The sequence below is a fragment of the Melanaphis sacchari genome, unplaced genomic scaffold (assembly GCF_002803265.2).
Source record: "Melanaphis sacchari strain LSU unplaced genomic scaffold, SCAv2.0 Contig0_pilon_pilon, whole genome shotgun sequence".
Classification (NCBI taxonomy): Eukaryota; Metazoa; Arthropoda; class Insecta; order Hemiptera; family Aphididae; genus Melanaphis; species Melanaphis sacchari.
The window spans coordinates 24980544-24992030 of record NW_020270366.1 but is presented as its reverse complement, the minus strand read 5'-3'; the positions used below and the strand labels follow the sequence as shown (position 1 = coordinate 24992030).

Here is an 11487-nt window from a genome sequence, read left to right as displayed (position 1 = left end):
CGATTTCATACCTACATAACTCATAATTAACTGGTCAATCAATAGTTTGAATAGTTAGTTATTTGTTAACTTATTATATCATATTATGTATATTTTTAACAAAATTTGATATATCGGCGGTTTTTGCAAATATCTTGGTATAACAGGATTCTCACGAAAAAATTATTTTGAATAGTAGAATTTATGTAATTTATAAGTAAATTTTTAGTAATATAATGGGATTTTGTGAAATTAAGTTAATGCAGATATTTTCTTAACTGACAAGAGTTAATTTATACAATTAGTTACTACTAGTTTGATTGCTTATTGATAGTATGGTTCATGGTTTAAAAGTTAAATATTTGAATTTATCCAAATTAAAATTTGTAATAATAGTATTTAAATATTAATTATTTTTAGATTAATTAAATTGGTTACTTTGTTTTACTATACAAATTAATAGTAACAAACATCAATGACTATTATTATCTAATAATACTTTAATGACTACATTAATTTCAATTATTTAGTACTCTAGAAAGATACATATATTAATTTAAAAAGTTTAAATTTAATTTTAAGGCACATGTGTAATATAAAAATTGTGTTTATTTGAAAATTAAAGTAAAAAAAGCAACTTAACAAAATAATTATTAAATTTAAAAAAATGTAAATTTAAACCAACATCAAAGCTTTATGTAAATTTATCTTAGTTGTTAAAAATATGGTTAGACCCGTTTGGTGAAGGTATTAAGTATAGTTTCCAACATGGTAGACTTTAATTATTTGTAAGAAAAATAACAGATAATTTATGGTACCATTTATATTTTCTCAAAAAAATATATAATTTAACATACATTAAATTTATTAAATGAGGTAAATAATAATTAAAATTATATCTTAATTCAAAAATGAATACATAACTTTTAATTACAGTCACTTAAACATTACTTATATACAAATCTTACTTTAAAACTTAAAATACACAAAGCTAGTTTATTTATTAATAAAAGAAATTAAGAAATACAATTATAAACTTTTGTTTATATTTAATTAAAATAAATGAAATTGTAATAATGATAGGAATTGTTTCAAAAACAATAATAATGTTGAAAAAATAAAAAGTTAAAAACGATTGTATTACTAATCGTCAAATTTAATGGAATTAACACCTACATCAATTTGTCCACCTCGATAAGAACCACGTTTTTTCTTTGTTTTTTCATGTCTAAATGATTTTCCTTTTGTGTATTGTAAGTCTAGAGCAGCTTTCTTACCCCAATTTTCATATTGACCTTTCTGAAATTACAATTAGAGTAACATGTAACAACTTAACCAAATAAGATTAATTAACAAGTATACAATTCAAATTAAAGATACAAATTATACACTCAAGTATAATAAAAACTTATAAATACTTACTAATCATCAAATTTAATTTTTTTATTTTGAGGCGTTGAACTATTTGAGTCAAAACTTTTATTGAAATATCTATCTTTACCAAAACCACCACTGCTACGATCATTACCTCCACGACCACCTCTGCCACGGTCACCACCGCCACGTCCACCAAAACCTCTTCCACCACCACCACGTCCACCAAATCCTCCTCGACCTCTATCACCACCACCACGACCTCCAAATCCGCCTCGTTCACCACCAAATCTATTACCTCCAAATCCTCTTTTGTCTCCAAAACTACGGCGTTCCCCACCATTTTCATCGCCACTTCCAAAACTCTTTCTGAAACCACCTCCTTCATTTTCACCATCACCAGAATCATCAAATTTACGCTTGAAACCACCTCCACGGCCACCTCCACCACGACCAAAACTGTTTCTTCCCCCTCCATTTTGATCATCGTCATCACGATTGAAACCCCCACGACCTCCACGACCACCTCTAAATCCAAATCCTCCTCTTGTTCCTCTATTACCTCTACCACCTCTGAAACCTCCCTGTCGGTCTTCACCCCATTTGTTGCTGGTTCCATTTTCATCCTATGAGATTAATATTAATTAGTGAACTAATCCAAACTGAGCATGAAAAATAATAATTACAAAAAACAGCAAATTTTACTATTTTGGAAGAATTTAAATTAAAAAGACCGTTTCATTCTAAGCAGTATTGTTATAAATTTATTTTCATGCGCCAGTTTGGTTAGCCACAAAAATCAAGGCTAACCTTACCTTTGCTTTTAGCGAATTATCTAAAAGACGTCCATCAACACTGACATTGTCATCACGGACACGTCTATAAGGATCTGATCGCCTATTTTGCTGTTTTTTCTTTTTATCAGAATCAAAAGAGTTGTTACCAATATCATTTTGTTCCATGTTTCCCATTAATATTTTATTCTAGAATAATTATTTAATTACGTTTTATTTTATATCAAAATACATTTAAATTAATATTAAATTGTAAGATATATGCAAGAATACACCAACCCCAACTAAAGACAAAACAAATTCTTCCAAAATAGTTAATATAAAGGTAAATTAAAATTTACTTACATCTCCATTTGTTGCTTTGACGAATGGTTGACTTTTGATCTAGATTAAATTAAAGTTATTAAAGTTACAATTGTTTATAGTTTTTATTAGAATAAATACCATGTTCATTGAAACAGTAAAAATTACGATTTTAGATAATTATCAAAATTCTGATAGGCTAATTTTAAAAAACATTCATTTCCCTTTCAGTGTATTTTAGTAAAAACGAATTGTGAGCCTTTATAAAAACTTAGGATTTTACCTGACTAGTCGGAGTCTTTTTAACATCTTCCTCCTCATCATCTTCATCAGATTCTTCTTCACTACTTTCTTCTTTACCAACAACTGGTTTAGTTACAGCTGTAGTACAAATATAAGTTATAAATTAATTAGGTTCATGATATATATAACAACAAAATTGAATAATTACTTTTTTTTAATGGTTTGGTAGTAGCTGGAGTTTCATCTTCTGAACTTTCCTCTTCAGAACTAGATTCTTCTTGAGCTTTCTTTGCAGAAACAGGAGCTACCAAGAAAGAACAAATATAAAGCTTCTATGGTATGATATATTTCTTAAACAAACCTTTAGCTGGAGTTTTAACTACAGTTTCTTCTTCAGAACTTTCTTCTTCTGAACTGGATTCTTCAACTTTTTTTGCAGTTGGCTGAACAACAGTTTTTTTTGCAGTTGGCTGAACAACAGTTTTTTTTACTGGTGGGGTTTCTTCATCATCAGAACTTTCTTCTTCAGAACTAGATTCTTTCTTTCCATTTTTAGCAGGAACTGAAAAATGACCAAAATTTTATTTACTTAATAAATGTTTTAAAGATTTAATTTAAAATTAATACATTATGATTATTATAATACATTATTTTCTCTAAAAAAATTCATTTTAATAAAAAATGAATAAAATATAGAAAATTTGTGATCGTGGAATCAATTAAAAAAAAAATTAGTTAATAGGTTAAAATAATACCTTTAGCTGGAACTTTCACAGCAGTTTCCTCTTCAGAACTTTCCTCTTCTGAACTTTCTTCAGATTCTGCCTTTTTAACTGGTACTATCTTTTTTCCTGGTACTTGAGGGGTTTTCTTGACTACAGGTTTCTCTTCTTCGGAACTTTCTTCTTCAGAGCTATCTTCAGATGATTCTTCAGCAGTAGTCTTCTTATTTACAGGAGGCATTACAACTGGTTTAGTAATAGGTTTTTTTGGAGCAGGAGTTTCTTCTTCTTCTGAGCTTTCTTCTTCTGAACTAGATTCTTTTTTGGTAACAGGCTTCTTAACAGGAGCAATGCAAGCTATAAATTAATTATTTATAAACATCTATTATTATCTAAGATTAATCAGCATCTTCAAATTATTGCATTTACATTTATTACTTAAAAAATTAATTATCTGTATTAAATATATAGATACCTCGTTTTACAGGTGGTTCATCATCATCATCTGAACTTTCTTCTTCAGAACTTTCTTCTTCCTGTTCTACCTTCTTTGTATTTGTAACATTAATTTTTGTTTTAGGTGCTACTTCATCATCAGAACTATCCTCTTCAGATTCTTCATCAGGAACTGCAGCTGCTTTACCATTACTTAATTTAATTATTTGCTCTACAGCTAGATAAATAAAATAAAAATTGAGTCAACTTAAGAATCATCATAATTAATATAATTTATTTACTAAAAATAAATATAGTAAAAATAGTTTTTATAGCATGTTGTTAAAATAATTATTATAAGATAACGCTGATGAATTACAGATAAAACTTGCTATTGTTTTTTAATATTTTACAATAAATTTAAGAAAATTGAAATCATTAAATAAATATATCAAGTTATATGTAAAGATTATTGAATAATAGTTGTAGATTATTTAATACATTAAATTAGGCCATAACATTTAAAAATTCTAAAGAATCATACTTAAAATTAAGTGGTCAAGTTATTCTTTTAAAAGCCAATGTCAAGCAACAAATGACAAAATGGTGAAGTACTATCAGTTTTATACCTTTTTTTTTTATTGGTTTAATTAAAAAAAAAAGTTAAATCTGGAAAATAAATTCTGACTTGTACCTACTGAAAATGACCATTAACAGTTAAAAATTTGAAGGTTCACCTGTTCAAAATTCAGTAATTCAAAATATATTTCTTATAATCTTTTTGTAGATAATTTACTGTACAATCGTGCAGAAATTTAGCTTATGATTTTCAATAATTATAGTTATTAAAATTAATATTATAAGTATTTTATTTCTTAATTGTCTGTTAATAATAATAATTTAATTTACCTAGTAGAATTATAAACAGTTCAATAAACATTTTAAAAACAATAAATATCTGTAATACCACCTTATATGCTGAAAAATTTAATAATTATAAATGTACAATAATAAAAAAACAAATTGACTTTTTTGCTCTTTCAATATTTTGAACTATTCAGTAATTCAAAATTTTTCAAAAGTCCTACCAACTTCAAATTATTATAAATATACATAAATTAGTCTTAAAAAGAATACTATGAAACAAAGTAAATAACTGTTTCATTGGATATTTTAATAATTTTAGAAGTTAACATTTATATGACATAAAAAAAAATTATAAGTCAAACACTGCTAATGGTGGCAGTAAAACACAAATTAAATCAACGCAATGGCACATTAAAACAACTATTGAACAGTTGATCACATTAATAGGTATTACTAACTTTGTCACATGTATGAAACAGAGTTAGATACTATTTTTATATGAAGGATAACTTTATTTTAAAATATTATTATTGCATTTAACTAATTGATTAAATAAAAATTATGAACTTACAAGGTCCTTTTTTCTGTAACTTAATTGTCTTTTTAGAAGTTCTGAAAATATTTAACATAATTAATAAATAACTGCAATACATTTTTCATAATATTCATTATACATACTTCAAATGGTCAGTGATCAGCTGGGTTAATTTAGTTTGTCCTCTTTGCAGTTTTGACTGAAATTTAAAATTAAAATATAATTAGATAATTAAATAAAAAAAATAAAAATAGCACTAGGTAATAAAAATCAAAGAGAACACTATGACAAAGAAATAATATTTTCTTTAAAATAAGGTTTTACAGAACCTTATATAAAAAAAAAATAATCATAGTAATGAATAGTTATGACCACAATTAGTGATGGGCATAATCAAGACATTTCGAACAAAATTAGTTAAAATAGAATACACAAACATAATAAAGAAATAACACATTACAATTTCCAATATTATATATATTATAATTTTATTCATTTCAGCCTAAACTGTATATTTAAAGTAATTTCTAAATTATATAATTTTTTTAATTAATACCTAATTTAAATCTGTTTTGAAATTTCATATTTCATTCATAAAATATTAATTATACTTATACTTACCATTACAAGTTAGATTTTATTTATTAGTTTCCTGTTGATTATTAATACAAGCTGATATTAATATTTTATATCAGTTAAATATTATTTATTTTTTTTAATTTGGACGATATCCAAGTACTTATAACTAAAACATTACAGACATTTGTAAAATATTTATAATTTTTTTATTTAAAGTATACAAAAAGGCACAATTTGCACATTTATATAACTCAGAATTTAGAATATTTAAGACGAGTAGACTAATAAATTTAAATTTAAGATAGTAAATAATAATTATAATACATAAAATAAAAATCTGGTGTCATTAAAACACATATAAATAATGCAATATTAAATAATAGTTTTTAATTTCGAGTGATATCTCGAAATTATCTTGATTATAAAAATGTCTAGATTACTAATCATTCGATTATGCCCATCACTAACCAGAAGTAACATCATGTATATATTGACAATACTGCACAAAATATAGATTTAAAAACCAAAAATAAGGAATTATGTGAATTAAGAGTTCAAGGTCAATATTAATTCAAAACATAAACTATTTTCAGATATTAAATATTCAAGATCTAAAATATTAGAGTAAATCATAAGCCCAATGAACCACGTGTAAAAAAATGAAAATGAAAAAAAACATTACAATACTGCCCGACGAAAATATTTTTATTCAACACAGCCCGAGTACATAAATATAAAAAAAAAAAAAAAAAACCAGTGTGCTAAATCGGCTGCTGAATATGTAAATACGAGGTAAATAAAAATATCATTGGTAGCCAGATGCTTGGGGAAGCACAAAGATATTTGTAAGCATAAGCACCGTCACGCACGTGGTTTCCATAATATCGTAATATACTTACGGCTTTAGTCTTGGTCTGGAACATGTTCGCAAGGTTCTGATCCAATGAATTCAAGTAGTCGAATACCAACGCATTCACGGTTTCAGTACTCATTTTGATTTCGTGTCTAGTACTTTGTAGTTATTCGAATTTGAAAAAAATTTCCAGCAGACAACGCGTGGTGGTTCAGTAGTACTGAATGGCCGGCACGCAAATGAAGATCGTGGTTCAAGTGTTGCGTGTGGTGGTGGTGGTGTGTAAAAGAATTTGGATTTGTTTATTTTATAAGAGGCGGCTTAACATCCACGAGGGAGACTATACGTAGTGGGTGGGACTGTGTACGGTGTAGCCAATGGCTAAATAAACAAAAAATGGAGGCGAACGTTGTTATCTCGATAACCCGAACATATCAACGTGGTTTAAAAAATGCTCTACCTATCATAGGAATATTATCAAAATTTCACATTTTTTTAAATTTATAAAAACATGAATTTCTGTTTGCCATAAACCGTTTATCGATTCTGTCTAGTTTGGTATCACTGAAATGTATAAATCATGTACAATTATTTAAAGTCAGAATAATATTTAATTAGCTGTAGTCTGTAGTTCCACCAAATATTTTTTCCCAAAAAATTGGGGTATAATAACCATTGAATCAAACATATTGATCATCAAGTGAATTACCTATCTACTGGAAAAATATTTTTTTTAAACAAATTGTGATTAAAATAAATAAATTTAGTGATTCTAATAGATTTTGTATACATTTAAACTTTAAACATTTTCAGAATAATATTGTAACATTTGTAACTGCATATTTGATACTTTAAATGGTATATCGTATTTAGGTACTATAAATATATAAATATAAAAACCTATGAGGAATTGAGTTCTAGGTGCCTTAGACCTTAGTATGGTTTAATAATTGGCCTTAGTCCCTAGCTTGTTCCGAAGTAAGTATCAGGTCTCTAGTTCTCGGATGGGAAACCGACTTTAGGTTAATAACTATTGCTCTTAAACATGCAAAAATTTTAGCAAAAAAAAAAAAACATTTTTATTCTAAATTTTAACTTCAGATATTCTTAAATAAATATCATGAATTTACGATTAAAATCAAAGTTTATGTCCGAGAAATTTTTTTTAACATTTATAAAAAAAGAAAAACACTTTTTATTTAAAATTATAACTCTAAAGAAGCAATTTCTTTTTTTTTTGAAAAATTTACAACACAAAGAAAATTGTGTATAATATAAACATTTGGTGAATCCAAATTTTTACTGGTTAATCGTTATTCATTTTAATATTTTTAAAAGGCGGTTAAGCGTAAAAATTCATGTTTATCTTTAATATTATTTTGTCAAGAAATTAAAAAGTATTGCACATTTTTTATTTTTGAATTTTTGATCTCTATTTCTACAAGTATTAACAAAATTCAATTTACAACAAATAACCTACTAAATATTTTCATTTATAACGATCTAATAATAATATAGTTTATTTTTAATCATTTTTATACTTTAAAAATATAATATAATTTAGATAACTCAGAATATTAAAAAAATGTTGATAATTTTTTTATTTTATAATTTTTTCAAAATATTTCCATCTTTTCTCCTAATATATCATCAAACTGATTATATTTAATTTAAATTTTTTTCAATTTATATATTTTAAAATATTTTCAAGCTTTTTGTTTGTGTGAACATTTTTTTTCCATATTTTTTTTTATTATTATTTAAATAGCGTTTATTGAGAATTTACAATCTGTACACTATATACAATAAGTAAATATGATGTGGTAAAAAATAAAAATAAAGTACAATTGTCTTTGAATGACTTGAAGGAATACTCACAGCCGAGTCACCTTTTACAATGATTTGGGGTAAAAAAATTATGAGTAGTATAAGTATATTTTATAAGTTAAGAAGATCTCTACACCAGCTGCGTTTGAGACGTCTTGTGTGGTTGTCGGGAGGTGTCTTTGAGGCCAATTGTAAGATGAGATGGTTGTGGTTCATGAGGAGTTTCCAGTTGAACCTTTTGTAGATATTGATGGCTGTATCATGAATGGTTTTGATTTGGAGGTCATCGTGGAGTAATTTGTTCCTTACGTACCATGGAGTTTTCGCAATGTTACGCAGACAAATTGATTGAAATGCTTGGATCATTTGAGTTTTTGATTTTTTGGTTGGGCCCCATAGTACGATGCCGTAGGTCCATAAGGGTCGGAGGAGGCATTTGTATACAAGGATTTTGTTTTGAATGTTGATGTTAGATCCTAGTAAGGGTCTAAGTAAGTGAAGTCTACTATTTAATTGTTTTCGTCTGTCCTTGAGGTGAGGACCCCATATGAGTTTTCTGTCGAATGTGAGACCGAGATATTTGACACTTGTGCAATGAGGAATAGTGGAATTTTCCATATTTATGTAATAAAATATTAGATAAATTCAAATTCATGGCAAGGTGGTTGGCCTCAGTCACTAACGGATTCTGTCTTCTGAGATCAAACATCGGCCGCTGTCTTTAGCTCTCAAATAGGTGACCATCCGGGTTTTTAGTAACAAATCCTCAGAATTTATACACGTTTTTAAATAGTAAAAGCCAATTATAGGCTAATAACCATCGCTGTTGAAGTCTAAAATGTATGAATAAAAAAATAAAAAAATATTGAATGTCTCATGAGAACCATCTACTAAGTAATGTTAATTTAAAAAAAAAATTACAACTGAACAAAGACAAGTAATACGAATTATAAAAACAGAACACAAATATATTTTAGAATGTGTTAATTTTATAATTAAAATGGTTTTTATAGTCGAATTTTGATTAATGGACAATATACTAGTTTGATTAAAACGAACTGTCGTTTTCATTCCAATACACAGAATTAATATGAAATTGAAAATTTAAAATTATTTAACAAGAAACTCTCAGGATTGTTTGAGCTTTAAATAATTTCAGAAAAATATCTTTTTGAAAAATTTCCATAATAAAAATTCATTGGTGCAAATGCAGTTTGGAACAATGAGTCTTAGAACAAAAAATTTTAATTACAGCGGTATAGAAAATGGAACAATTGGTTATTGGACATAATACCCGTTTCCCTGATAATAATCTATAGAATTTTATTATCATAAACCAAAAGGTTTATTGTAGAAATCACGGTAAAAACAAAAAATATCAAATTGATTTTTTATATTCTTATTATCACAATCTTTATCACTGTTAGTGAAAACTAGTAAAATATGAAATTAATTTAGTAAATACTAAATGTTATGACGAATGATTTCGTAATTAGATACGTATTACATTTGTGTTAATAATTAATAATTATTAATGCAATGTAAATTATACCTACCACTATTGTTGTAGTGTTTAAAATATTACCATTTTCAATATTCCAATTTTTAAACAAAATTGAATCATCGTTTAAATTTTCTTTTAGAAATGGAGATTTCAATGGCTTCAACTGACAGCGTTAAAGTGTTGGTTGTTGGAGATTCGGGTAATTTTTTAATGACTATAATAATATATCAATAGTATAATCAATGTTGATGTTTCCAAAACTGTAAGTATTCTGTTGAAAAACACATTTTGCAATAAATTATTATTAATATATTTAACTGTGTTGTAACATTAATGAAAAAACTTGAAACCACATATTAGATGTTAGTGCACTTCAAAATTGAATTAACACATATTTATTTACAAGTATGTGACTAAATTTCATTTAACTTTGGTTATATTAAATAAACAATCATATTTTATAATAATATGTTACTATGTATTCTATATGTATATTAAAAAATTATTCAGGTGTTGGAAAAACTTGTTTAGTGAATCTGATGTGTAAAAATAAAGTTGTGAAAAATCCTAAATGGACTGTTGGAGTAACAGTTGAAATAAAACTCTACAAATATATGGAAGGAACACCTAGACAACGCAATTGTTTTATAGAAATGTGGGATATCGGAGGAAGTTCAAACCATAAAAATACTAGATATATATTTTATAATGCTATTCATGGTAAGATATTAAGATAATTTTAAAACATTATTATGTATTTAATTATTTCTATTTTTTTTCAATAGGCATTATCTTAGTATATGACTTAACTAATCTTAAATCCAGTGAAAATTTACATAAGTGGCTAGCAGAAATATTGAATAAGGATAATAACTCAAAATATAAATGTACAGATGGATTTGATATGGAACAACTGGTTGGCTCAAATAGAGTAATACATATGTTTAATTAAATACAATTTAAATTAGTTACATTAAATTGGAATACATAAATTATTAGTCAATACAGAGTGTGGCAGAGTTGACTGAAGAGTTTTGAAGGGCTATAAATAACAAACAATAAATTTTAGAGAAAAATAGTAATTTTTATTAAAATCAGTATTTAATCCCATTTTTAAAAGTTTTAAAAGTTATATCTCCAACATGGCAGCCGTCACCATCAATGCACTATCTCTGAAGTCCACATATGATTTTCAGTAAGTTTCGACTCTTTTTGGTATGACCTTGATTTTCTATTTAAGATCTTCTATAGTATGGAAGCAATAGCTGAAAAAGGTAACCTCAGAAAAAAAATCACATATGCTTAAATCTAGAGACCATGTTGGCCAGCCTACATCTCCTTTTAGAATGACCAATTGCCCAAGAAACATTTATCGAAAAATAGTAAGTAAAATTCAAGCGTATGTGATTTTTCCTCTGGAGCTACTTTAAGGATAAGGTTTTCAGACATCGCTCCCATACCTTAGAAAATCT

The 11487-nt window shown here is 26.5% G+C and overlaps 2 protein-coding genes across 5 annotated transcripts; one reads left to right on the top strand and one right to left on the bottom strand.

Moving 5' to 3' along the window:
* Positions 1-1045: 1045 nt before the first annotated feature.
* Positions 1046-6978, bottom strand: LOC112597441 (nucleolin 1-like). Of its 4 annotated transcripts, none has more exons than XM_025343515.1 (11): positions 6731-6978; positions 5396-5451; positions 5289-5329; positions 3891-4088; positions 3449-3772; positions 3055-3258; positions 2902-2997; positions 2734-2831; positions 2493-2531; positions 2169-2336; positions 1046-1278 (listed from the first exon to the last, which is right to left on the bottom strand). In XM_025343515.1, exons 1-11 carry the CDS (start codon positions 6821-6823, stop codon positions 1123-1125), a joined length of 1473 nt encoding a protein of 490 aa, XP_025199300.1. In that variant the 5' UTR covers positions 6824-6978; the 3' UTR covers positions 1046-1122. The 4 variants fall into 4 exon arrangements, with proteins under 4 accessions (XP_025199300.1, XP_025199275.1, XP_025199284.1 ...); XM_025343490.1 differs by lacking the exon at positions 2169-2336 and adding an exon at positions 1402-1979 and having other exon boundaries at positions 1197-1278; positions 6731-6977; XM_025343499.1 differs by lacking the exon at positions 2169-2336 and adding an exon at positions 1402-1979 and having other exon boundaries at positions 1197-1278; positions 3055-3255; positions 6731-6977.
* Positions 6979-10156: 3178 nt separating this feature from the next.
* On the top strand, positions 10157-11053 carry LOC112600702 (rab-like protein 3). Its single transcript, XM_025348005.1, has 4 exons — positions 10157-10214; positions 10526-10735; positions 10801-10946; positions 11015-11053. Exons 1-4 carry the CDS (start codon positions 10157-10159, stop codon positions 11051-11053), a joined length of 453 nt encoding a protein of 150 aa, XP_025203790.1.
* The last annotated feature ends 434 nt before the right edge of the window (positions 11054-11487 follow it).

Excerpts from the sequence above, each read along its gene's own strand:
- LOC112600702 (XM_025348005.1), top strand. The coding sequence starts at position 10,157 with ATGGAGATTTCAATGGCTTCAACTGACAGCGTTAAAGTGTTGGTTGTT. Across the intron at positions 10,215-10,525 it reads GTTGGTTGTTGGAGATTCGG|GTGTTGGAAAAACTTGTTTA; the intron begins GTAATTTTTTAA and ends AAAATTATTCAG. Across the intron at positions 10,736-10,800 it reads ATTTTATAATGCTATTCATG|GCATTATCTTAGTATATGAC; the intron begins GTAAGATATTAA and ends TTTTTTCAATAG.
- LOC112597441 (XM_025343490.1), bottom strand. The coding sequence starts at position 6,823 with ATGAGTACTGAAACCGTGAATGCGTTGGTATTCGACTACTTGAATTCA. Across the intron at positions 4,089-5,288 it reads GTTACAGAAAAAAGGACCTT|CTGTAGAGCAAATAATTAAA; the intron begins GTAAGTTCATAA and ends TTATTTATCTAG. Across the intron at positions 2,532-2,733 it reads AAAAGACTCCGACTAGTCAG|ATCAAAAGTCAACCATTCGT; the intron begins GTAAAATCCTAA and ends AATTTAATCTAG.